A 26,826-nucleotide genomic window follows, 5' to 3' on the forward strand; every position below is an offset into this window, starting at 1 on the left:
CTGATATGCTGAAGTAATATCACTTACTTTAATAAACCTGACAAAGCCCCTGCAAAGCCATACAACACATTCTCATTTTCACAGCATGTGGAGCACTCCCCGTGAATAGTACATTGACTTTGGCATGTAAAAATGGTGGAGTTTCTCTTTAAATATAAAATAATCTGCACTTGATACTTGATTTTTTCAGGCTATAAGTGTCACTGAAACACTGCATCGGCAATCGTTTTCAGTAAAGTATCATCAAAGTCACCGTGGATACAAAAATATAATTTCAATGCATGTACAGTAGTTACTAAATCAATTGTAAATGTTTCTCTCACCCGTCTCTGGGTGGCAGGATCCATGCCTGTGGCAGTTGCATGGCACGCATGTGGAGAGAGGCCCTCTGCTGGGGTCTTCCCGGGTGAATCCTGGGGCACACCGCTCACAGAACTGTCCCACAAATCCCGGGGGACAGGAACAAAACTCCACCCAGGGGGAAGGAGGGTTTGGTGGACCGGAGGAGATGGAAGCTGAGGTGAGGGTTACACCCGCGAGCTGAGATGTGTCTGCAGAGGAGGGAAGATAAATTAGTGCTTTGTTATAAAACTGATATTTACAAAAGGTCAGTAGGAAACTAATAACCGCTGCCTCAGAGGCCTGTTGACGTGTTTGCGGAACCTGCTTTTCTCTGGTATGAGTGTGTGTGTGTGTGTGTGTGTGTGTGTGTATGTGTGTGTGTGTGTGTGTGTGTGTGTGTGTGTGTGTGTGTGTGTGTGTGTGTGTGTGTGTGTGTGTGGGTTATTAGCATTTGTTGCAGTGCTGTCCCTCCCTCCCTGTCTCATTACAGGTTCTGGCCTGTGTTTACAGTTTACAGTCTGACACACACCCACACACACACACAAACACAATAACAGATTCATCCACCCACACGCCCGTAAATGCCACACTTAATGCTCACTTGCACACACACGTGCACACACATGCGCCCACACACGTACACTCGTCACCGAGGGAATCTTTGATATAGCAAATGAATAAATCACTGCAGCATGGCAAGACGAGAAGAAAAGGAGACAGTAGACTTGCTGGAGGTATGTCAGACGTGCAGTTCCTCTGGGCTTTCAACATCCCTCTCTCCTCTCATGAATAGTGATGGGGGCAGGCCATCCTGAACCGAATCCCTTTCACCCTACACTCTAAACCGCAGCCACAGAACACTAAAATTACTTTTGTTCCTGGTTGTTCTGCTCTCGCTGAAGGAACACAGGATGGATGGATAGGTAGAATATGCTGTGCACGTTTCTCTATGTCACTTTGTCATTTCAGAAATAAACCATGTGTGAATGGATGGCTGCATAATGAGGGAACTCTGAGTGGGAGAATCAGGGGAGAGGATGGACCTTGACTTCTAAGAAGTCATGATCCAGCCATTCCTTCAGCGGTGATGAAACCCGGTTCATTTGCACCTCTGAGGGATAATCAGTAGGCATGCCTGTCCTCCTCCTTCTCCATCACTCGCCTTAGCCCGTACCCTTTACTCCCATCTAACTCCCGAATTCTATTAGCTCATTCAACAGAGGAAAATGTGCAATTAAAACAATATTCAGACACTGAACCCACTATTTCAGTTAATTAAAAACATTTCATTTGAAGTCACGCTGCGAAAGTTCCCTCCATCAATCCTTACTGCCGGAAACCTTGTCAAGATTTTAATTCCCTTCAATCTTAAATGGCTCGCTCCAGTCCTGCCAACTATCATAGTGTGGGTCTCTTTAGGTACCTGTACATTAATTAAGCCATTGATTTATCATACACTTCCACTAAGGTGGTTCAAAAGTCAATTTCTGTGGCGGTGAAAATGAAAGGACTTTACCGTGACTGCTGTCAAAGACTGCCTTCATAGTCTGAGGACAATACTCTCATTAAAATAACACAGTTTTCTGGACATTTAAGGGGACATTTAAAGAATACAGCAGGATGTGAGGGGGAGAGAGGAGACGGATGAGAGGGAAGCTTTATGGGAATTTAAAATCTAAGGTTTGCTGCGCAGCCCGCAGCGATTAGGCACATCTGACAATGTTTGAGAATGTGTTTGAGACGGAACACAAATCATTAAAACGGTTTCTCCCATGTGACGTGCAATAGATGCAGAGTGAACTGTGGGCTTGACTTTGCTTGCACGCTCGTGTGGGTGGGTGCTTACAGGAAGCGCAGTAATGGAATATGCATGGTTGGGCTTCTGTTTCTGTGTGCACACACTCCTGTGGTAGACCTTCTTGAATGAGTGTGTGTCACAACGCCTGCGCTAAGCAACTAATTAAAATGGTGCAAGTAAAGTGTGAGGGAGTTGGTGATTTTGGCCAGATGTTCTGTCTTCTTCACTCTCTAATCCGCCGTAATGCCTCTCAGATCCTGCCTGCTCTTCACAATGCAGACGCTCAGATACAGAGGGAGGAGGCCCAGAATAAAAATAAGAAGAGGATTTGGAGAACTAGTTACTTACATCTGGGAATAAATGGCCTGTTTTTTTTTGCTGAGCCAGATTTGGAACATTTGAACTGTTCCCCGAATACAACACTGACATTGTTTTAGGAGCTATATTTGGTGCAGCAGTCGCTACTTTTTCATGACAAAAAAATTGACTAATCAATAAAAGATTTGGATTTTGTAATTTTTCTGTGGAACTTTTGAATGGTTTTAATTGTTAATTAGGTATGCATGTGGCACAGTGTTTCACAGAGAGATACCGCAGGTCCTTCCTTCCTGCAGCGGTCAGACTTTACAACCAGCATGGACCCTGGTAGACCCCCCACACACAACTTCAGACTAAGACACCAATGTTGTGCAATAACACTTATGTGCAATTTTTAAATGCATAAAAAATACTTTGAATCTAACTGGTAGACTTGAATAACTTTTTTTAAATTTTATTTAATATTTTGTGTGCATGCCCTTTTATTTAATAGTGTGTTATTTTATTTATTTTTTTATCTCCATTTTCACTTCTGCTAACAATGTAAATTTCCCGTCTGGGACGAATGAAGGTATTCTGATTCTAATTCAACCAATAGATTTTGCAATGTTAATTCCTCTACCATGTTGCCCTCCTACTCTTGCAGATGCACAGCAGTGCTACAAAGGTAAGGAAACAGTCTATCATGATGCATTTGGTATCTTTGCCAACTGTTCTTGTGACTTTTAAAATCTTCAGCAAAAGAATATCAACGATATGTGTTGATTTTCTATGCAAAGACACAAAAACACACAACTTACAGTTCTGTCCTCCGGCGTTGCTAATTCTGAGAGACGTCAGGTTGTAGAGCAGTTGTTGGAAAACAAACGCAGACAGCGCAGGTTTAAATCCCATCTCACTTTCATGAAGCCTGTGGAATGACAAGACAGGAAACACATCACTTGTGTGTTTATGCATTGCAATGATAACACAAAGTCATTAAAAAAGGAGAAACCTTAACGCTGCCGAGAAGATAAGAAATGTCCTGTCACACACACTTGTTCTTGACCTTTTACGGCGGGTTATCTGCAGCACTACAAGCAGACACACACAGTGTAAAGAAAATAAATTTGCTGACTTCCACACATATTCAGGGTCTTGATCACTGAGCTTTGCCATCTGCTGAAGGATGTGCCATGAAGCCAGCTGACATCTGCCTGTTTTACTCCAGGAATCATGCCCTTTCTCTATCCTGATGAGAGGCGCTGAGTCAGCTCCACACAGGTGATGTAGTGTTACAAAATCTAGTCCCAGTGTCGCATGAAGGTCCCGAAGGAGAGGAGCAGCAGCATGACGAACATATCTATATAACCTTTACATACAGGTGTAGGAAAAACAATTACAGGCAACACTTTCTAATATGCAGTGTGGTTAACGAGTCATCATTAATTTTTACATTTCTAATGAGCCATTAAGTCTCCCGGTTTAAATACAGGTGTTAATGAATGGATTTTGGTCCCAGGTATTCTGCAGCTCCACAACCAGGCAATGCAAGAGATTTTGAGCCATCCTCAAGTTATTCTTATCAATGTTATATAACCTTTATATCTCTCACTGACATTTTGAACAGACATCCACGCTCCCATTTTCAGTTGAAATAAATTACGCTCTGGTATTAGCTTGGCATATTTTTTGCCAATATAAATCAGTGTCCTTTGCCGACTGCCGGAGGGGCTGATTGTGCTTCAATGGCTTTTGCACATGGGTGCTGCCACTGAAAAGTAGTTTTATAGAACTTTTCCACCAAACCGGTTCTAGGGAGAAAAAGTATAAGGTTGGGGAAGAAGTACTTCTGTAATTTAATCTGGCTTTGTATGACTAAAAGCGACGTGAACGGTGATGTCATGATGCAGCACCAGTCGAGCCCTGGGCATTGGAAACACAACTGGGGCTAAAAAGAAGAACCGGTTTCGGAACCAGAAAAGCACAAGCACAGAGCTAGAACTGGAACTGATTTGGTGGAAAAGGGGTCTAATACTGTTTTTCCACCAACCCGGAGCCGGAGCACGAGCCGGAGCTGAAGCCGATAAAGGTCTGTTTTTTCGTGTTTCCACCACAGTGGCGCAGGCTTTAAGCGCTGAAAAAACGGCTATTGTATTACTGCAGCTATCGGATGGAATCAATACATGGGCTACACAGGTTGCTATCAGAAGTCAAATCATAACGAAAACTACGCCGGTAAAATATGCCAGTAGAAAACGGATTATGCCACAATAGGATAGGAGAGTAGTCAAGATAGTCAGAGTAGCCTCGCTTGCTATACTAACATCACTTGCCTAATGCAAGAGACACTTACATAACAGCGCTGTGATGCCAAACAGCGTCAGTTCAGACTGAAACACATTCACTAATGGGGAGGGGGGGTATGCATCAGCTGCTTGTGTGACAGTAAGACAGTGAATATGAATCAGTCATAAGAGGGCACGTAAACGGTTACGTCATGACGCAAACGATGACGCAATGACACAGCTCCACTTGAGCTCCACTCGGCCTCTGAGCGGTGGAAACACAAGGGGTGCTACAGGCTAGAACCAGAAAAACGCTGCAAAGCAAAAGATCGGATCTTGAACCGGATCCGGTTTGGTGGGAAAGGGGCATAAGTCCCTTTGGGTTCTTGCGCTGCTTTGGTGGAAACACAAATAAGTGGAATTCCAATCCAAAAGATTTGGTTTGGAATTGGGCACCGGATCAGACCCGGCCCTGGAACTGCTTTGGTGAAAGAGGGGTATCTGAAGGTAAGGGTAAGGTTGTTTTTGCTGATGTTGAAGTTACTGTAAGGGTTGGCAGGAAAAGACCTTTCCTTCAGGGCAAATTATGAGAACTCTGGTGATTTCTTTCCAATAGTTTGGTATATTACCATATAGCTAGAAAATAAATCCTATTATCCTTAGGGTCTTTTGTGTTTAGTGAAAATATGCTGATGCACAATACCACAGAGAACTATGATAGTAAATATTCTAAAGTATCAGCAATTTAGCACTGTCATTGTGGGCGTGCTGATGTTAGCATTTTCAGCTCAAAGAACTGCTCTATTAATTAAAGCATTTATTACAACTTATAAACCACACTTATAGAAGGAACCTTATTTAAAAGTAGTTCCTAATAATAATATATGAACCCAGTAGTCATAGTCACAAAGCACAAAAGAATAAAGTGTAAAACCTTTGGTTAGTTGACCATAAAGTCAGGCCTTTCATGTGAGGGTTCGATGGTCTCTGTTTTATGAGGTGAAATCTTCTCAGCATGGCACTCACTCGCTTTCCAAACACTTTTTTTCCCTGCATGCCCTATGTCTGTGCATTCACATTTACACTGTGCACATGAGATAATGTGTGTGTGCATTCCCTGCTCACCACACAAACTCTCCATTGATGCGGCGGGTCCTTGTTCCTTGGCCTGACATGTAGGCGCAGTAATAAAGAGAGGCAATTACAAACTGGGCCTCAGAGCCATGGTAATGGAGCTGGTCAGACAGAGATAAGCAGAGTGTGCATGAGAGTGAACAAACTCCCAGTCATGCTCTCCCTATGGAGCGTCAGTGTCCCTTTTAATCAGCGGCAAGCAGAGCGCAGAGAGCCACACTGTAATTAAGCCTGCTCCGCTGAGGATGAGAGCAGATCAACGGGAGAGAAAAGCCCAACAGAATACCGGACACACACACACACACACACACACACACACACACACACACACACACACACACACACACACACACACACACACACACACACACACACACACACACACACACACACACACACACACACACACACACCCTTAGAGAGGGCACACAGATAGAGATACAAGGTGAGCAAGACAGCAAGACAGAAACAGTGTGTCAGAAATGACAAGGGAAGATAAATAAGCATGTGAATGACTGAAGCAAAAAAAAACAAATGAGCTGCTTCAGTGAAACGTGTATGGGGACATGTTATTAGCATGTTCCCATTCTGCTTGTGAATGTTTTATTCATTTATGGGTTTTTCTATTAATATCAACATATAATATGAAAACCACCTACTGATTAGGAAAGTTAGGACACTTATAAGTGCAATTACTTATCATAAGTGTCTAACATAATCATACCATGTCATAACGCCATTTAGAACGTGAGCTCATTAAAGTGTGTGAACCATTAGCAGAAAAGTGTGTAAAGAGTTCACTAAAAAGTTGCCTGTTTTATTTACTGTTACCAACAATTCTACATAACACAGTTTTGTTCTGTTGTGCTTTATACATTTCCATATTGGGCTATTAAAAAGTCCAGAGTTTATCGAACATTTCACATATTTTAAAAACTAAAAGATAAACTGTTCAGAAATTCTAATAAAATACTTTTTTTTGCAGATATTTTGAAAAACAAACCCATATAAAGTCTAAATATAAAATAAACTGCTTTTTAAAAAAAAGTTACTGTAAATTAAGTAGTAAACTGAGTTTTGGGTATATAATCACAAATGATTTATAGTTCTACGCAGGCACATAGCAATTGTTTTCACGTTGGCAGGCTTCCTTCTGTTATTCATATTCAGTTGGCCCTGATCTATGATCTAAGTTGGTGAATCTTTAAAAGGTGGCAGAAAAGAGCTCAGAGACAGATGGGAAATATGCCTGTATCACTACTAGAACTCTGCTGACTCCTGCATATTGGCTCATACCTTTTAAAAAGGCATTCATATAAAGCAGTTCCCTGAAATCCACTGTATGTAGAGTTGATTGTAAAGTGTCTGAACATCTGAGGGATTCCTTATCACATTAATATTATGCTAACATGGCCGCGACATATACGCATACAGCTACAAGCACGGCAATAAAGGCTCCCCGCCTACTGCATCCAGGGGAATAGAAAGTGAACAGAGGGAACATCAGAGGGAAGAGTGGATGCTACCTTATATAAGCCATTCACCTCCTCCTCTCATCAATCTCCTGCACTCAAATACCCACGCTTCCATACATTTTTCTTCTATCTGATTTTGAAGAGATCTTTGCAGCAGGTGGGAACACACAGCCACTTAACAGGTTAACATGTTTACCAGCTATGAGCGCAGATGCTGCCAGTCAACACGGATGTTTCAAGTGTGTGTTTTTTTGCTCATGGTTTTTCATGCTTTAACAAAACACTTGGCAACAACAAGATTCATATTTTCAAACCTTGACTATTTTGATTCATTGGATTGTTGCAAATCAAACTACCAGATGGCCTCATGGATGGATGGATGGATGTGTTTGAGTGAAAGCTTGCATTTGCACAGATTCTTGACATGTGTTCATGTGTGTGTGTGACAGAGGTACAGAACAATATAGAGGAAGCATTAGTGAATGATATAGAGCATGTAGTGAAGTGCATCTGTGCATGCACCTGAGAAGTGTAATGAGATCTGTGGAGAAGTTCTCCAGAAAAGAACACTTAATGACAGTCTCTGTTCCGCAAGCTCCGGTGCATTTCAGAAAAGGAACCAAAGAGCATCTTGAGCTAGGGCTCCTAGAGCTGAGGGGGGAACTCATTACTAGTGTGCAGACACCATAGAGGCATGGACATATTGGAAGGGACAGAAAGAAACAAAATGTTCAGGGGCTGGATCCCCAAAGATGCCAAAGTAGATGTGTTATCTTGACTTATGACATGGCTTAGTTGAATATTTGATTCTGATTGGTCAATTCAGAACATGTGACACATTCCCGTAGTGCAGACCGCTGTCAAGGACTATATTGACTGTTGTTAAGGAGGATCAAGAAAGAGAAAGGAAAATAGGTGGAGCTTCCCATTACATTACATGTTGCTTGTTGGATGCTTTTATCCAAAGTGACTTCCATACACTCATTACTGTGGAGCAACTTTGGGTGAAGTGTATTGCCCAAGGACACAATGACATGCGGACTGAAGTGGGGATTGAACCTGTGCTCCCCTTATCCGAAAATCAACGCACTAGTCCACAGCCCCTCCTTTCCCTCTGCTCCATTAAAGGATGACACAAACAAACCAAGAAAATGGTTCTTAATTAGTTAAAATCATCCTTAGAAGGTGAACTTAAAGGGGCTCTATTTAGCTTTTAAGTCTGTTTTTTAGAAAATTCTCTGCAAAGGCTAAAATCACAAAGTTCCCTCCAGAGGGAGTTTCTGTCCCAAACCAAACTAGAAACATGTTGATACCTTTAGTGTTGCTTCCCGAATTTCATCATAAATGTGGAACACACTGTGTTTCTGGAGGAGTCATCCCCTGGGGACCATGAATGTCTGGATACATTACTGACAGTTCATTAGACAGTTTTGACAAAAGCAGTCGTCCAACTGACAACTGATATACCGATATTGCCATCCCTAGAGGCAAGCTAGCAGCATGGCAATACATACTCAAACTATACAGGATATAAACCGACTGCAAAAATATAAAACATAATTATCGAATGTACCAGCTTAAAGTACAGAGTCCATGCAATTTATTCCGCTCTAAAAAAAAGAGAAAGGTTTCCATCAAACTCCCATTACTTCTGAGTGGGTGCTCTGTCTCACCTTCCCATCACTTGATCCTCCGGTTGAAGTGGAACATATTTTCTTTCCCCATCACACTAACCAATTTCAACAAGATTGACCTGTCCTTTGAGAAATGTTGTTTTACACTGACAGTACAGGTATATTGACTACTGCCCAAACTGCCAGCAATTGTGGTGGGATTTCAGACACCCAACTACTGTGTGAGCCGTCATCCCAACAACAACACACTCCTACAGGTTTAAACCTCAGAAAATCTATCAAATCCGCCCTTACATCACCCAGGATGCCGGCCAGCTCTTTGCTTATGCTTTAATCATCTCCTATCTGAAGTATTGAAGCTCCCCACCTAGGAAAGTACGTCTTACTCACGATGACGCAACCTACTGTTCCTTCTCTTTAGCTCCATGAAATTTTTAAAATATCACTGCCTGTTCAGATTCCTGTCAGAGGCAGCCAGCTTCCCACCGTCATCATCACAGCGAGAGTTTGATCCCCGAAGTACGTGGAGAATCTACAGGACTGTTTTGAGCTAATGGACTGGAACAGACCCTGTGGAGCACACAGCGAGGACAATGCAGGGCTCCCCGGCTGCATAACATGTCAATTTCCACGTGGACCTTACAGTGTCTTTGAAATGTTTTCTGCAGATCTCTTTAAACAAACCCTAGAAAACAAAGAAAATTAAATCCCCTTCTTAGGGAAGAAGAGCGCTTCCAGGGTCTGCTACAGGGAAGAAGTTAAGTTGGTCTGCGGGCGCTGAGGAGAAGAATTAAAGATAGAAACACAGGGGGTGGAATTGAAGACAAATTGAAGCAAAAGAGTGTGAAGGAGGTGCTGAGTGGGATGAGAAGGATTACTGCCTACAGGACGCTAGGCCAAGTGGGGGACGAGAACAAAAATAGAGAATGAATTGGGTGCGTTTTTAACAGGTTGATTGTGAGACTGGGCCAGCTGCACCCACTCCCCCCAGTTGACGGGCATATTGAGCTCTCTCCAGAGGTGGGAGAAGTACTCAGATCTTGCAATTGAGTAAAAGTAGGAGTACCAGAGTGAAGGAATACTCTGTGACAAAGTCCTGCAATCAAAATGTTACACAATTAAAATCTACTTCAAGTACCAAAAGTAAAGGTAATGTTTGTGCAGATTGGTAAGACATGTAATAATATATATCACATGTTTTGATTATAATTATTGGTCATTAAATTGTTATCAAAGCTGGTTTTAATGACTTTGTATACTGCAGGGTAGCTTGTGAATGTTACTCCAGGTGTATTTTAAGATTATATTTCACATCATTAATCCAAATGTGCAAAGTAAGTGTGATGGAAGCTTCTGCAGCAATGGAGACGTAACTCAGAGAGACACAGGAGAGCTGGAACTTTGATGGCAAACGCTGAAGGTTTATTATGAAGTTAACGGCCAGAGAATTGACAAGACATTTGCTGCAGCCATGAGTTGACAGAGCGGTTGCCCGGCCAATTGTGAAGATCCTTAGCTGTAGGAAGAGGTTTTAACTAGTTCTAAGTGGGTAATCAACATTCTTCAAGCGCCAGACCAAATAAGAACGGACACTATGTCTAACTAAAATTGTCATCTAGGTCAAGAGAATATGCGTACAAGAGCACCAGCTGTCCCAAAACAATAAACCCTATCTTAGGTCAGCATGAGCTTGTACAGTATGGTTAATAAAAAAGCTCAGGAAACCCATGCTGCCCCTCCTTCATGAAGATAACAGCACCTCCAAGGCCGAGGAACTATGCCATGGGAATAGAGACAGAGGAAGGAGAAAATTATGAACTAGTTCAAAAGTTAAACATCTAAGCAAAATATTCCCTAACAGTAATTAAAGGTATTAATAAATCTAGTGAAATAAAAGTACACAATTTACCTCTGAATTGTAGTAGAGTAGAAGTAAAATGTAGCAAAATAATGAAAAGTAAAGTACGGGTACCTAAAAAATGTACATAAGGACAGTACCACAACAATATGCCTGATAACACTTCCACGTCTCCAAAAACCGTCATCACCTCTTCAGCCACAGACGCTCCTGATTCTGGATTGACCGCTTCACAGTGAAGGCTAAGAAGGAAAGAGACCAGCATGGATCTTGGCTGAGAGCTAACTGTTGCAAGGAAAACCAAGCAAAGTGTAATGTGAGATGAAGAGAGCCATCAGAGGACTTCAAGCAGAGAGTGGTTGTGGAACAACACTACATATAGTCAAATCAATATCAACAACAAATTGGACAGGTCTGACAACTGATGATGAGAGTGGGCCTGTTCCCCTTTAGGAGGGTACTACATGTTCCAGCACAACCTGCCTCTTTGGGCAATTGGTGACGCGGATGCTGTGAATATTTCAAAGATTATTTCACAGAGCCGAAGATAATAGCCAGGAAAGGTTGACATTTTTCAAGTAAGTCTTCAGATAACGACTATTTTTTCATTATTGATTTATATGTAGATCAATTTCTAGATCAATCGATAAATATTTGTTGGATAAAATCACAGAAAATAGCGAAAAATGTTGATCCAAATGTAATTTAATTGCAAAGTGATGTCTTCAAACGTCCTGGTTTGTCAGTCGAAAACCCAGAGATATTCTCTTTAATATAATAATAAACAAATAAGAACCTAAAATCTCAATGATTGAGAGGATCAAATCAACATTTTGAACTGTTTTACCGTAAAGAAGTACTTGAACGACTATCAAATGAGTTAATGATTATTTTTCTGGTGGTTGAATAATTGATAAGTCTACATATTATTTATTCTTTAGTTTTTATAATAGCACTCACATCCCAATGTGTATATTGAATGAGTTTTTGGTTGATCTAATTGTTGTAAACCTGCCTTTAACATACTGTATGTGTATATACTGGGTTATCTTGCACTGAAGTAAATAAATTAAAGCCTGCCTCAGCAGAAAGGGACATAAATAAACCCAGGGTCATGATGCAGTAAAGAGGAAACACAGGCTGGCACAAGACAACTGATATTTGATTTAGTCTCTGTTTAAAAACACAGATACTAATCAACCGTCTACAACACAAACTGACACACACTACTTAATATGATCTAACACTAGACAAAGAGAAAACAAGAACAGCAGACAGCCTGCGACGGGTAACGCAAACAGCATCCGCTCTGTGTGACAGGAACTGTGTCGCAGCTTGATTCTGATTGCTACTATCTTTGTTACAATATCAAACGTCTGATTGCTGCATGATTTAATGGGTGCTGTTGCCCTCTTATTACAATACATCACAGGATTTAGTAAAGCTAGACACAAGGTAGTGAGCTAATCAAGCATTCATGTGAAACTGCTCTGTTAGAAATGTATATTTGGCTCTATATGCTGCTGGAGTTGCTTGAATAACATCTGATTGCTATCAGATAAAATGGGCTTATACTTATAGGTGTGGGAGGCAGTATGCATAATACCTGAGGAAGTGAGATAAATTATATTTAAAACTGTGAATGTTAAAAGCAAAAGTGTTGCGGTAGGTCAGAGATCTTTATCTCAGACAGTTATGGTGGAAAATGATGGATAATCAATTTCATTTTAACTTCACTTTGCCATTAAGTAGGAACATCCATGAGCCAAATTTTAGCACGTGGGCTGCTTCCTTCCATGCTTCACCCATCCACTCACTTTATTTACCTTTAGGAATACATCCTAACGACAGACCACCACTTTACCTAATAATGAGACTATACACTTTTTTTGTAGCTGCACATTCAAACCTGCATATTTTGTTACATTTCGAAAGTGAACAGTTTTTTAGCTGCACACGTAGATAATATGTTTTAATTCAACAAATATTATATAAAGAATATACAAGAAAACTGAGTTATTTGAAGCAGGGGAGCAGAAAGCATAGTTTGCGAAAAAAAAGAAAAGCCAATGACGTCAATTTGGGTAAAATCTTATCTTATCTTAATCTTATGGTTCAATTGCATAAAGCAATATATATGTAAAGTCTTTCAGTAATAATACAATTATATTTTATTAGTTTCCCCAATTTGATGCTTTCTCCATAATAATTTTCACATGTTTGACCATATACAGTGTGTTACTTTAAGAGGATCGAGCCTCTGCTTTGTTTATCATCCTCCTTTTAAACTGCCAGGCGATTAAACCCCACCTTCATTCAGTCTAATACATCTAATTTCTTCATTTACTTTACATCCCTAATGTTTCTATGCTCCTTCCATGGCTCACTTTTCCTCATTGAGATTGATAATGTTACATTTCATCCGCTGGCTGTGTCTTGATGCTTTAATTTGAAGCCCTGGTGTTGGCATAGCAGGCTGCAAAAGAACCACTGCCCACATACTGAACCTGCAGGCCATGAACCCACCCTACACTCCATCTAGTGCTCTGCATGGTGTTGCTGTAATCCACTCAGCTCTCCTTCCATGCTGCAACCTTCTCTTCCTTCTTGCCGGACCCCCCTCCTCTGCCTCCTGGAGTGACTATAATTTTTAAAGCTTCATCTTTTAAAAGAGGAACCTCATATAAAAGTATTTTGACTTAGTAAAGCTTTCTGAAAGAATCCCTTCTGTCTCATATTAACCTGTTTTCAGCCGTGCAACACCATGGCTGGGAAAACATACCTATAATCTAAAATATCAAACATTCATGGTCACCAGAGGATTAGTCCTAGAGGATTTGGTGATCCTTCTTCATTATTACTAGCAGCAGTTCAAACCATTTATCCATTTGTAAACTAATCAATACGTCCACCAAAGGAAATATAATCGCAGCTTTTTCAAAATGGATTAATGGTTTGAGTTGTAAAAATAGCAGAGAAAACTGATTGCATGCCTCTCAAATGGAGACATTTAATGCTCTTCTTTAAATTATATCATATTTTATTAAACTATGAACTGATAAAACAAACCTGCTTGGATTTAGAGAAACTGGGATTGACATTTATCACTTTTTCCTGAATTTTATTAACAACAAATGATACATTTGTTGATCAAATCAAAAAATAATAATACTAGTAAGTTGTTGCCTTAACCACCCCTTTGACCATGTAGACTGTTTTCTATTTGTCGTCCTTACTTCACTCTATTCCATAACTACTTTAGGGACTCAATATTTGAAGTTTGACGGTTTGTATCCTGGACTATGACTGTTTTGGTACTTCTGATGACTTTTGAGCACACATTTCAAGTCACTGCAGATGAGACCATCTGCTAAATGTATGAAATATAAAAATGGCAGTGTAACGCTGCTGCTCTGTAGCTGCCTGCTCTACACGATAGCCGGTGAATCGGGGAGCGGGCTCATCACTACATTTATAACTCGACGCTCTGCTGGGACCCTGACAGCAAACTCAATGTAGGTGAGCTGCAGTCTGAACACGGCTGTCCCGGATACTCTGTACTCTGCGGACTCTATATTTATTGTGACAAGGAACAAGTCAGGCATCAGGGAGATGAATAGATGCAGAGAAAAAGAAACATCCTTTACTATGCACATATTCAGGCTAATTCTTGCCAGAGAGACTCAAGTTCAACAGTGAGAAAAGGAAGTTTAGAATAATATAAACAAAGTATAATGGGATAAGGCCAACACCTGAAACTTGCACTTGAGTTATAAAGTTCTTATTAAATATAAGTAAAATATATAACACACTATTAAAGTGTTAATAAGGCCACTTTTAAAAACATTCTGTCAATTTAAGTTGATAACATTTTCCTACAAATCTTAGTTGATAGCCCAATAACTTATTGGCCTTAAAAGCTTTAAATACACCCCCTTCCTATTTGCCCTGACTGTCTTCGCTTCTTACCGGGCTGTGAAAGGAGTTTGTGAAGCAATCTAACGCCGGGTTTCCACCGGGTACGTCTGCGCCGCGTTCAGTCTGCGCCGCGTTCAGTCTGCGCCGCGGTTTTGTTCCGACCTCCGAACGGCGTCATACCCCACTGGGTGCGTTTCAGAAGCGGAGCGTCTTGCGTGCACGGCTCGCAGTAATTGTTGATTTGGTCATATTTCCTGGACATTTGTACTTCTACAAGAAAGTAATCAGGCTACGTTGTGAAATGGTTTATTTGTGTGTCTGTTTAAATTGTGTTTATTGTTGTTATTTTTATTTTGTTGTGTTGTAGCCTACAGACAAACTTAATAATAATTGTTATAGTCCAGTTATAAAATACATGAATCTAAGATGTGTTGCTGTATTTTAGTTTACACACAGTGCCTGTAAACAGGAGGAGAACGCTGGCAATTCTTCTCCTACTTGAAAGACTACAGAGGGATGGGGGGAGGAGAAGGAGCCGCGTGCACCCCCTAAACCAGCGAAGGAGACAACAAGGTGATTTTTATCAGCTTGTGACTGAGCTGAGGCTGGACAGCAAACGACATCATCGATATTTTAGGATGAGTGAAGAGCAAATGGATGAACTTCTGTCCCTACTGGGTCCTGAACTGACCAGGCAATCATCAAATTACAGAGCTGCCATAGAACACAAGAAGAGACTGGTCATTCCACTTCCTGCCCGGCGCTTTGCAACGAATCGCGTCTCCATCGAAAATAGACCAGCCGCGTATTTTTAGCTGAGCCCAGCGCCGAGACGCTTCTGGGATGCTTCTGAGACGCGACGCGGTGAGTCTGGTGGAATCACACGCATTGACTAGAGTTACCGCGATAGCTTGACCTGGCGCGGCGCAGACGTAACGCGGTGCAGACGTAACGCGGTGCAGACGCACCCTGTGGAATACTGGGGTTAGGCTTCTGTTTTAAGGAATGAGCTCCAGCACCTTTTTGTAACAAAATGAACAAAATATTAAACCCTGCTAATGGAACGCTGTGATGTAGGCTGGTTCTTTTTCTTTAAAGTTCACATTTTATGCAAAATCCACTTTTTCTGTACCTAATTATGTGTCTCCTCTTTGTTAGGAGATTCGTAAAGTTTGAGGAAAATAGTTTCTCTCTCGTTTTTTCCTGATCCATCATGTAAAAACCTGAGTTGATCAGATATTTGCCACTTTGTCATGTCACAATGTTTTTTGGGTTGTGCAACCATTAGCCACTAAAGAACCAAGGTAACACCACCTTATCACCTGAATCTCCTCCTAGAGCACCATTGTGTTTTTGAAACCAAACACTTCACAGAGGGGCGTGGCGAGCAGCAGCAGCAGCTCATTAGCATTCAGAGCTACAGACACAGAATCAGCAATTCTGAAACTCTATAATGCATGATCTGTTAGGTATTTCGAGCCAAACACTTCAGAGACATGTTTTGTATATATATGAGACCTGTAATATATTTATGGAAAGGAGTTTAATACCGGCCCTACGTATACCCTTCTGTGTGTGGCCCTCAATGAAAAGCTTTGGTCCCCCCTGATCTACACAGACTGACAAACATTAATGCACCCTTGTACCTGACAATGAAGGTCTGCTGCAATGTGGAGCCAGGTTTATGGTCAAGCACTGTTTGGGGTGAAAGGTCAGCAGTGAGGGCGACTCCGGAGCCGCGCAGCAGCACGGTGACATGGTCCGGCAGCAGCTGGGGGGTCTCAGAGGTGAAGGTGATGGAGAGGAGCTGGGCGTAGCTGTGGATTTGATGACCCAGGAATTTCTCTAGTGGGAGGACAGAGGTTGGATGTTAGAGTGGAGTCAGCTTTAATACTGAAGTCTCAGCTAATTCCCTGAGCCCTTCAGCTGTGTCTGCAGGGGGTTGAAGCTGAATGAGTAGATTTAAAGGTTTTATTGTCATATGGAGAGGGTTACTTTAAAATGTAATCCGTTACAAGAACTAGTAACATGTCAAAAAATGTAATCAGTAACCTAATCAGAGTACAAAAACATAAAAGTAATGTAACCCGATTACTTTCCGTTACAATGCAGTGCAAATAAAAACAAGAGAAAACAAAATAACAATAAGATGTTGTTTTACTTAAGTGTATGTTACCGTCGAAAGAAGAAACCAAAATATTTCATGTAAAAATGTAGTAACAGTAATAGTTTACATATGCTGTTAAGCTTAATATATGGATCAAAAGCATTGACTGTATTAGTGTTTAATAAATAAAGTGTCCAGCTACTGCATTACAAAATAAATGTCTTTATATTAAATTAAGTAGAATTAAAGTGGCCGAAATATAAACCACAAAGGATATTAACTCAGTACGTCTACCTATAATATATCAAAATGTATTGCAACACTGCAACGCTGCTAATCTGATTACGTGTTTTTTCATGTAATGTAATCAAATCCTTTTGTTTGGTATCCTCGGGCAATACTGTGGCGATGATGTATCAATTCTCACGAGAACATGACGCCTGTATACAAGATGGCGCCTGACGATCTCTTTACAGTTATTATACAGTTTTTGACGAACAAAAACATTGTTTTCTGGCATCACTTTAAAATGTTACGGGGGAAATCTGCATTTTGGTATGAGGACGCACGTCGAACGTAAGACGGCACAGCGCCCGTTACCTGGTTTAGGCAAAACCCTGGTATCCTGATTACATCATCTCGTTTCATGTAATCTGTTACTCCCCAATCCTGCACATGCATAGTAGCTACAGTGTTGTTGTGGCAATGAAAAACTTAAGTCCCAGGCTCCTCCAATAATGCAACATTTACACAGTTCTGGGAAAAATTAAGAAACCACTGCAGCATTATCAGTTTCTCTGGTTTTACTATTTATAGGTATGTCTCTGAGTTGATTTTTCATTGTGTTCTATAAACTACTCACAACAGTTCTCTGTGTTGGAATTCAGAACAGACACAAGAACCGCAGCCACACATGTAGAGATTGAGAATTAAGAAAGATTTTGAGTGGTTTCTTAATTTTTTCTAGAGCTCTATACATAGGACACAAATCTATACAACTTTTTAAAAAATGCAAAAAGAAACAGAATATAAATAAAATGGCCAACAACCAATGTGCAAGTAAATCAGTAAGAAGTAAACTATATAGGTGTAAATAGAATAAGATGAGCAAGTATTTATCTTTGCAGATATATATTCAGAAAACTCTCAGAGTGTGTGTAGTGGGGTAAAGGCTTGTTGTGTCCACATGAAGCTCTGCAGGAGTCTTCTGTGTGAGTAATTAACCACCCTCTCATCTCTGGCTCATTACAGCACATTAGCAGGACTTCAAAGATCTTAGCCCCACTAAACATACCCTCAATCCACTACCAACTCCACAACAGCCAAAGAAAAAAACACACACTCACAATTACTACTTTTGTTTTGATGTATCTAAATAGGACATCTTGCCAGCCCTTAATAGGGAAATAGGAAAAATGAAAACAACAAATATATTTATTCTGTAGGGTGTCTCTTATTTATACCTGATCTATAGTGTAATCATTTTCTATACTGCTGTTTGTAATGTTCATACGGCCTTATACTGTTCATATACTGTCATATGTGCAGTATATGAATATACTATGAATCATTTTGCACTTTACTACATGTTTTGAAAATCACGTTGAATCTAATCTACTCTATTCTAGAACATCTTGAACCAGTTCTGCTCTCCAAATGAAAAAATCATAACACTTTTGAAAAAAACAAACCAGCAACTTTGCTGCCATTCTCTATCAGCTCTGGGTGAGCGAGTGGGCCAAACTGACAGGCTGCATGCTTGGTTGCGAGCTTGTTTTTGAGCGTAATCGTGTGTGAAGTACATCCTGAGCTCTTCTGGGGGTTGTGGAGGCTAAGGACTTGAGTGGGTGATTTGACTTGTGAGGTGCATCTGCCGTCATTCAGAGCAATTCCACTGTCTGCTCGTCTAATCACTGCTCAGCCGACAGCCGCCTGTCATCACCTCCGCAGACCCTTCCTCATATTTGCAGCTCACTCTCACACAAACATTTGCGGGCGGATTAATCAATATTTGTCTGACCTTAAACTCTTTTGTACGGCCTCCCCGTTGAGGTTTTGGCTGCTGTCGGTATTGCATTACTCAGTGATGTGTTAAAGTTATTAGTTGAAGTAATAAGTTATAACTTTTTAATGTATTTTTGTAATTATTCTTTCAATTAAGTCTAAACTGGTATTTTCTTCTTCTTTAATCATTTAATGCATTTCATGGTCCAGTAAATACTGCTATTTGGATTACCAATCACTACATTTATTGGATTTTACAATATATTAGTATTCTTGCTGTATCTATCCAGCTGCTGTTCAGCTGCAGTGGCACTAGCTAGGGAGTTAAATTACATATATTTGTTTCGTTCTCTATATATGTGAACTGTCCCTCACCTTAATGAATACCTGCGAATCTATGCAAAAATAAATAATGATTAAACTATTGAAGTTCAGATCTTCTTCACGCTTTTCATTTACATTTTAATGAGACGATACGGGAATGATGGACTCTGTGTTGTTTATATTTATCATTCGATGCTGTGGGATTAGTCTTTGTAGGAAATGAAAAAACAGACAGTGATGGAAAAGGAAAGGCTTCAATTACATGACCAATCAATAGCACTTTGTGTCCTGGGTCCAATAAGGCATCATTCATACCAATGTGCCTTCAGAATCAATAGAAATAGACAATTGCAGCCAATCAGGAGCAGGGGGAGTGACTTAACAACCCCCAATCATCACGAGTAAAGACAGAACTGTTTTTTAAACAATCTTCCAGACATCTCAGTGCTAGTTAACAATCAATACATATTGATGACGAGGAATAAGAATAAATCAGCCAGTCCGGGAAGAAAAAGAGACTTAGATTAAATCCATCACCAATTAGACTGGAATACCTTTATTGAGCCCCCTCACATTTAAACATCTTAACCAGTGGAAAAACCGATCAATATTTATTCCTGAGTCCAAAAGCCACAACTCATACCAGTGTAAATTAATCACATACAAATAGAAGACTCGGGTATAGAATAAACTATTGTAGTGTTTCAATTGTTTGCTCAATCCAAGCAATGCATGTTTTTAGTGACTGTTACCAGCTGTCAACAGTTTTCATAGGCACTTTTTTCTAGTACTCCTTTTGCTGTTAGGCTAACTTAATTTCAAGAAGGCTGCTGAATGGTCAATGATGTGGGAAGAAAATAAAGAATAAATAAATGATTATTGATGAATTGCCATTAACTCCACATATGTACTTAGCATAGGTACGGATTTGTCACTATTTGATTGACGCTTACATTATCGATGTGCTGAATTGGAAATTTAAGTGTGCAAAAAAACTCAAAAGAAAATAATGTTTTTTTAAATAAAATTAGCACATGAAAAATAAATATTATCAATGTTCATTTATTTATTCTTTATTCCCCCCCCGCATCATTCCACTGCGATAATATCACTATTTATGTATTATATATATATTATGTATAAACAGCTCCGGAAAAAAATAAGAGACCACTCCAAATCCACCACTTTCTTAAATCTGTATCTCTACATGTAAGGCAGCCATTCCAGTGTCTGTTGAATTCCAACACAGATAAAAATGATTAATAGTTTACAGAATACACAAAAATAAAAAAGAAGACTTACTTTTAAATAATAAAACCAGAGAAAAGGATAATGCTGAAGTGGTCTCTTATTTTTTTCCGCAGCTGTATATTGTATTGATGTGGCTTTTTTCAAATATTTTTTTTATTCTACTATTATAATATCAATACAGACAATTTATGAATCCCACAAACAAACAAAATTAGTAGAAGCGGGAGGGCAGAAAGCATAGATATCCAGAGAGTAGCCCTCCCGTTAGTCATCCTGTTGCAGGATAAAAAAAGAAGATAAATCAGTAATTAAATACACACACAAATGTGTTAAGCATATGAGGAATTATCTTAAAACATTAACATTTCATTGCCTTTTGTCGGTATCTTAGCCTGACACAGTAACAAAATGTGCATAATAATGGGGATTTTTCAATCATTGAAACTTTATCTTTGTACCCTTTACTCAATGCACTTAACAGGACAGCATCTGTCTGCGTTAATAAGTCGGGAAGTCTCTGAAGAGCTACTATTTTGGGGGGGAACGGGAAGAAGCAATTACCTTTAATTGGAGAGTGACAAACTATAATAATGAGTAATATAAGAAACTCATGTTCATAGAAAATAAAAGTCAACAGATATTACTTTTTAAATGCATATTCCACATTCCTTGCGTATCGGTGGGTAATGAGCCCAGTAATACTGTTGTGTGACTAAGCTAATACCTCTCCTAAAAAGCTCCCTTTGGTCGTCTTTAAGACACAGCACGCTGGCCATTATTCTGCTGGGGTGTGATTTGCATTCCTCCTGTACTTCTTCTTTTTGTCTATGAGGACAGGAGTACCACAGCATAATTACTCATAACCCTAATAGAGCATCCAGGATTGGCCCCTACCGGCGGGCCCCTCTCCAAAGCAATGAATCACTATAAAAAACAATGAAAGGATTATTCATGTGTAAGTGTGATCTGCTGTCTGTGTATTGCCATGGATTTATATTCATTATTACATCTTACATGACAAATTGGGGGGAATTAAAAAGTTTAGCAATCTCTAAATACCACCATCTGCACATAATGTAGTGTATTTAAGGATCTTTCTCTCCTTATAAAAGGGAGAGCTCACATTCTTGTGTAGCAAGCATTAGGGCGATAAATGCATATGTTGATCAATAGATTCCACTCTGTATGCTCAATATAAAGAGCCACGAAACAATTGATTTAGCTTGGCATGGAGACTGAAATCAGGGGGAAACACGAAGCCAAAAGTCCTAAGATCTAACTACGGCTCCTCCTAATCGTTCTGATTTACACGTTACGTCTTGTTTGTTTAACCCATAGAATAATAGTAACTGAAGTATTAACAAATGTTGCTTTTACATGGTTGAGCTAGGCTGTACTGACTTCAGGAAGTGTCTGCTGCTGGCCAGGAGAGAGTTTAATTGTTTTTGCTCTTCTCTTTTTGTGCAGATCAAACAAACAATAAATGTGTTAATTAGTCCACTTTAGAAGATTTTTGGTTTTTCTCTGTTTATCATTGTGCGCAGAATCTTTGGGTTTGAGGCTGTGGGGGGAAAACATGTTATTTAAGATGATAATGGGCTCTGGGAATGGGCTTATGCTAATGTTCAGGTTAATATTAGTATTTACTGTCTCTACTGGGACATGTCCCCATGCTTTAATGTTCAAAAAGCTCTTTATTTTTCTCATACTGTCTTTGCTGCAGCACCTGTTTTCACCCTCTTACATGCACACAAATCTATATAACACACTACAGATAGGAGAAAACCCCAAAAAGCAATATAGGGCCTCTTCAACACAAATATTCTTTAGTCCTGGGTCAATCAGAATAAATGACGCATGCATGTTCAATCAACAACTTCAGAACAGAATGAAAATGAACAAAGGTTGAATCTGTGCCAGTCTAGTTCCATTTAGTTTCTATGGGTGTGTCAGAGAGATCTGAAGTCCACGGACTGTGCTGACTCTGCCAGGAACACATAAAGCCGCCGCTGATAGATTTCCCTATAACTTTTGGGAAATGGCTGAGGAGTAAACTATCAATCAGGGGGTTTAGACTTTGCTCCAACCAAATTAAATCAACTCAATTTCAATTAAATCAAAGCTGCCTCGCACAAACACAGGTCCCAGCGAGGCTCCAACATCGACCACGAAGCAGACAGTGTGAGGGCAGAGGTTGAAGAGACAAACTTTAAACTTTTAAACAGATCTACTCACTATACTCTACTAAACTGCCTGAAGGTAGAATACCAAAAACCATTCAAAGGGATCCTTTAAAGAAATATGCACCACATATGTAGATGCAGATCAATCATTAAATACACCTATTCAACCAGTAACCTCATGTTACCATATTTAGGGAAACAAATCAACACATTCAAAATCATTTGCCTGAGCCCTTTGCGTCTGCGCCATTGTGCCAATGCTGCTGTGTTCCGAGATGAACTAAATGAAATGAATTGGCAAAGCGCTATTGTCGGTCTTAACAGCCTTAAGGCCTCAGTATGCTCAAACAAAGAGCTCCACAGATTGTCTAACAGTGTCTGAAATCCCATCTATACACATCTTTCTGATGTTGGATTTGGCGATCACACTTTTGTAACTTTTTGAAACAGACTAAAAACAATATAGAAGGACAAGAATGTTTTAGCTAAGTACTGTAGCTAAGCTCAAACTGACTTGCTTTGTGTGAAGCCCTGAGCAACACATTTGAAAACTGTCTGAAACAGCCAATTAAAAAACTGATTTAACCTTAAAACTAAAATATAAAAAGATAATATGGCCTCTTGGGTGCTTCAGTTTCCTCATAGACTTCTTTGTCAAGTGACTGGCTTCGACTTGAAGGTTGTTTAAACAATTTGCTAACATTTGATTTCTGTTTTGTTAGCTAATCTTCAGAAATCTGCTGCTGTTATTGCAATCCATATTATTTTAGTCTATTTAATTCCCTCTCTCTTGACACCCGCTTAATCTTACACACAGTGGAGATTGCTTTGATTAGCCAGTCCTTCACCTGGAGAATTTAGTTCTTATAGATTGTGTTTTTTTCCCCCGGCATATCAACAAGCATTAATGCACCAATGGCTCTCTTCCTATTCTCCAGGAAAACCATTATAGAACAAAGAAGCAGGCCAGTTTACAAAGAAAAAGCGTACCACTAGATATTTCCCAGTAAACAGCAGGAAATAAGATACAAATGGAATTGCAATGCCACTTCATATGCTTTGGCAAAAAACACAACTCCTTGTTCAAAATGATCAACGTAGCTGACAAATTGTAGTAAAATAAACTACATGACACTGAATATTTTCAAATAGCTTTATTCAACTTTCCAAATTGGAATGCAATTGGGAACCTGAAACCAGTGTCAGGAAAGTTCTTCTGTGTATACCCAGTCTTGCTTTGTCTGTGTGAGCAACCAAGCACAACATCATGAATGAGAGTAAAGAGAGAGCCAGAAAAGATTGACTGAGTCCAGACAACAGGACATGCAGGAGACCCAGAGCTTTGGAGAGAGATTTGAAAGGCATGCAGCCAAGAGGATGTTGTGATGGATCTCACAAAGCCTTAGAGTATGAAGATAAAACACTTGCCCTTCTAGATGTGGACTGACAACAAATCGTATCGCCGTATTTATTTACTCAGCCCCCGGTTCGTGAGTTGACTTTCCTTCTGCTTCTCTTTCTCCGCACTCCACGTTTTTGTTCTCTATTGTCTCTCTATCTCTCCACCCAATTTTCTCATATCCCTTAGCTACATCTCCTTTCTGTTTTGCTTATGTTTCCAGATGACAAGGCCACCAGCCAGGCTCAGACGCAGACTCTGGGCGCATTTATTGCTCAGGTTGTGTGAGGCTCTCAGCTGCAGTTGCTGCTTGAATGAGAGTGACAGTTAGCCTGGAGCTGCTTTCATTGCTCTTCTTCCCCTCCTGAACACAAGAGCAGCCATATGCTGCTCCTCTGCCTTCGACTAGAGGGGTTATTTCATTAGAATTTTGTCTGCTTTCCTATCCTTCTTTTTTTGCCTTTCTTGTCTTCCTGCCGCTTCAGGCCTTAGCAGGTCGGTTGTGCAAAAGGATCAACCTGGCAAGCTTCTCAACAGATGGCTGTGAGGACTCGTGGTAGATGATTTCCCCCTTCAGCATGAAACTCCGCTCAGCCAAGAGCGGCCACAGTTACCGCCCAGCAGTCTCAAGTGCTGACCGCGGTCGTTGGAGGCAGGTCAGAGCGACTGTTTAGGGAGGTGCTTGAGGTTTGTCTGTGATAGTTCCTGGCAGCTGCGCTCGAGTGTTGAGTCTGTTCAGTCTCCGGGGGGACTTGAACTCTGCGTGTGTCAACCGTCAAGCAGATGTCCAGGATCAGAAGGAGGACAAGTGGCTTTGCACATGCTTCAGAGGATGACAGTGTCCCCAAGTGTATGCATGCACACACATGTCTACCTTCATACATTCATGATTTGGGCACTTAATTTGAGAAGAAGAAGTTTGGACAAGAGAGTTTGAAAGATGTTTTTTTAAAAAGATACATTTCATGCAGTGAAATAGAAAGAGCCATTCTGATGTCCTGCCCAAGTCCTTTGGATAAATGAAAGGGGAACAAAGTGAAGGCATAAGTGTCATTTGGTATGAGAAAAATCAGAAAACTCAAATTGAAATTCTTTCTCAAACTCTCTCTGTCTGGTCCAAAGAGTGCTTGTCAGACATTTTCACGAGAATAACTGTGATGTCTTAGTGCCAGATGATATTTTTGGAGCTGGGTGAGTGACGCATATCCCAAACACTAGTTTTCTCTACAAATTCAATTTTTATACAAAAAAAAGCCCATATGTTTGAATCCTGTCTCGTCTGACAACCGAAGCCAAGACAAACTACGGTAACAAATACATTCCTGGGAATCACAGAAATTGCATTTCATATGATGTCCGACGCCGACTTGTCACTCCGAATTATCTGGTACGTTGGTGAATACACAGCGCGGGGATTTCAGCACATATACAAATTAAATGTAAGAGAGGAAGACAGTGGGGAAGAGAGAGAATTTCAGAGCTGCCTTCAAAGCCGCTGCCACTCTGGACTAATCTTTAAAGTAACTGTACACATGCACCCCTATAAAAAAAAACACAGCTAGAGAAAATGAGATCATTAATAGGGATGGCAAGGCAATAGATTTGTGCATTTAGTATGCGGGGAAACAACATAAACAAGCACTGCGAGAAGTAGATAAGCAGGCTGCCACAAAGCCGCTGTCGGCTGGTCGGGCCAGTAATCTGTGCGTCGCGGCCAACGGAGACTATGTCTGTGTGAAGAAGACAGAAACTTTAAAAGAAACTATTAACTATGTACATTTTTAATTACACATACTATATAGCAAAGCACTCATTATGGACTCATGCCCATGTCACACACACACACGCACGCACGCACGCACGCACACACACACACACACACATGCACGCCGGCTCTCTCTCGAACTTGCACTACCATGACTTATGAACACATTCATAATAACATTTTAGAAATCATGCCTGACCACCAGGCTTTGTCACATCCCGCTGTAAGCATTTCATCCTTCTAAAAAAAGATGCCTCCAAATGGAGCCGTTTCTCTGTGATCGCGCGTTTTTGGGCATTAAGCCTCCAGGATGCAGAGTTAATGGGATTGCTCCTGTTTTGCTTCTGGCTGTGAGCTGCATGGTGGCTGGAGTTGATGCCTAGAAACGACTTAGCGGAAACAAGAAGAAGCCGAGCCAATTTTCACTTTGTTGCTTCTCCAGCATGGCCAAGACATCCAATTCCATCAGGCCTCTGCTGCTGGGCGGCAGATAGAAAATGGGCCTTAAATCCTGTAGCCGGGCCAGCTTATTCCCTTATCTTCTAATGGCTCTGATAACAGATTGGAGGAAACGGTGTCAGAATAACTGCCGAGTGACCCGCTGCCAAAGACCCTGATTAATCTCACTAAGAAGCAACAGGAACAAGCTATGGGTATTAAAAACGCTTCGGAATCATTTACATATTTGCAAGAAGCAACTGGAGGATTTGTTATCTAATAACATAAATGTCAACAATACTCCAACAGCTTCCTGGGGACCGTCTAACCAGAGGTAACGATGTGTCCTCATGGATGAACTCAAATCTCGACTGTTTTTTGTTTCGACTCACCAGGGGCTTTGTAGAAGCCGATGTCTTCCTCAGTGAGAGGCAGCAGGTAGACTTCGCCTTCCTTCCACAGCAGGGGGTACTCCTGCCCTCCAGAGAACTCCCCCAACCAGCCGTCCTGATCTGGAGATGAAAGAAAACATTTCAGAACATGAATCACAGCCTTTTCTCTGCATCACAGGATGTCGGGATGGTAAATGCGCTGTGTATACAAAGAGTATA

General features: G+C 40.5%; 1 protein-coding gene across 1 annotated transcript in view; it reads right to left on the reverse strand.

Moving 5' to 3' along the window:
* Nucleotides 1-26,826, reverse strand: part of lamc3 (laminin, gamma 3) — a 111,122-nt gene that overhangs the window by 24,297 nt on the left and 59,999 nt on the right. The window contains exons 9-12 of the mRNA XM_063888856.1: nucleotides 26,608-26,727; nucleotides 16,391-16,589; nucleotides 3,259-3,368; nucleotides 324-551 (exon numbers count right to left, since the gene is read on the reverse strand). Of these exons, the coding sequence (XP_063744926.1) occupies nucleotides 324-551; nucleotides 3,259-3,368; nucleotides 16,391-16,589; nucleotides 26,608-26,727 (657 nt within the window). The remainder of the gene's footprint in view (nucleotides 1-323; nucleotides 552-3,258; nucleotides 3,369-16,390; nucleotides 16,590-26,607; nucleotides 26,728-26,826) is intronic.

This window comes from Eleginops maclovinus, chromosome 8, assembly GCF_036324505.1.
Source record: "Eleginops maclovinus isolate JMC-PN-2008 ecotype Puerto Natales chromosome 8, JC_Emac_rtc_rv5, whole genome shotgun sequence".
Lineage (NCBI taxonomy): Eukaryota > Metazoa > Chordata > Actinopteri > Perciformes > Eleginopidae > Eleginops > Eleginops maclovinus.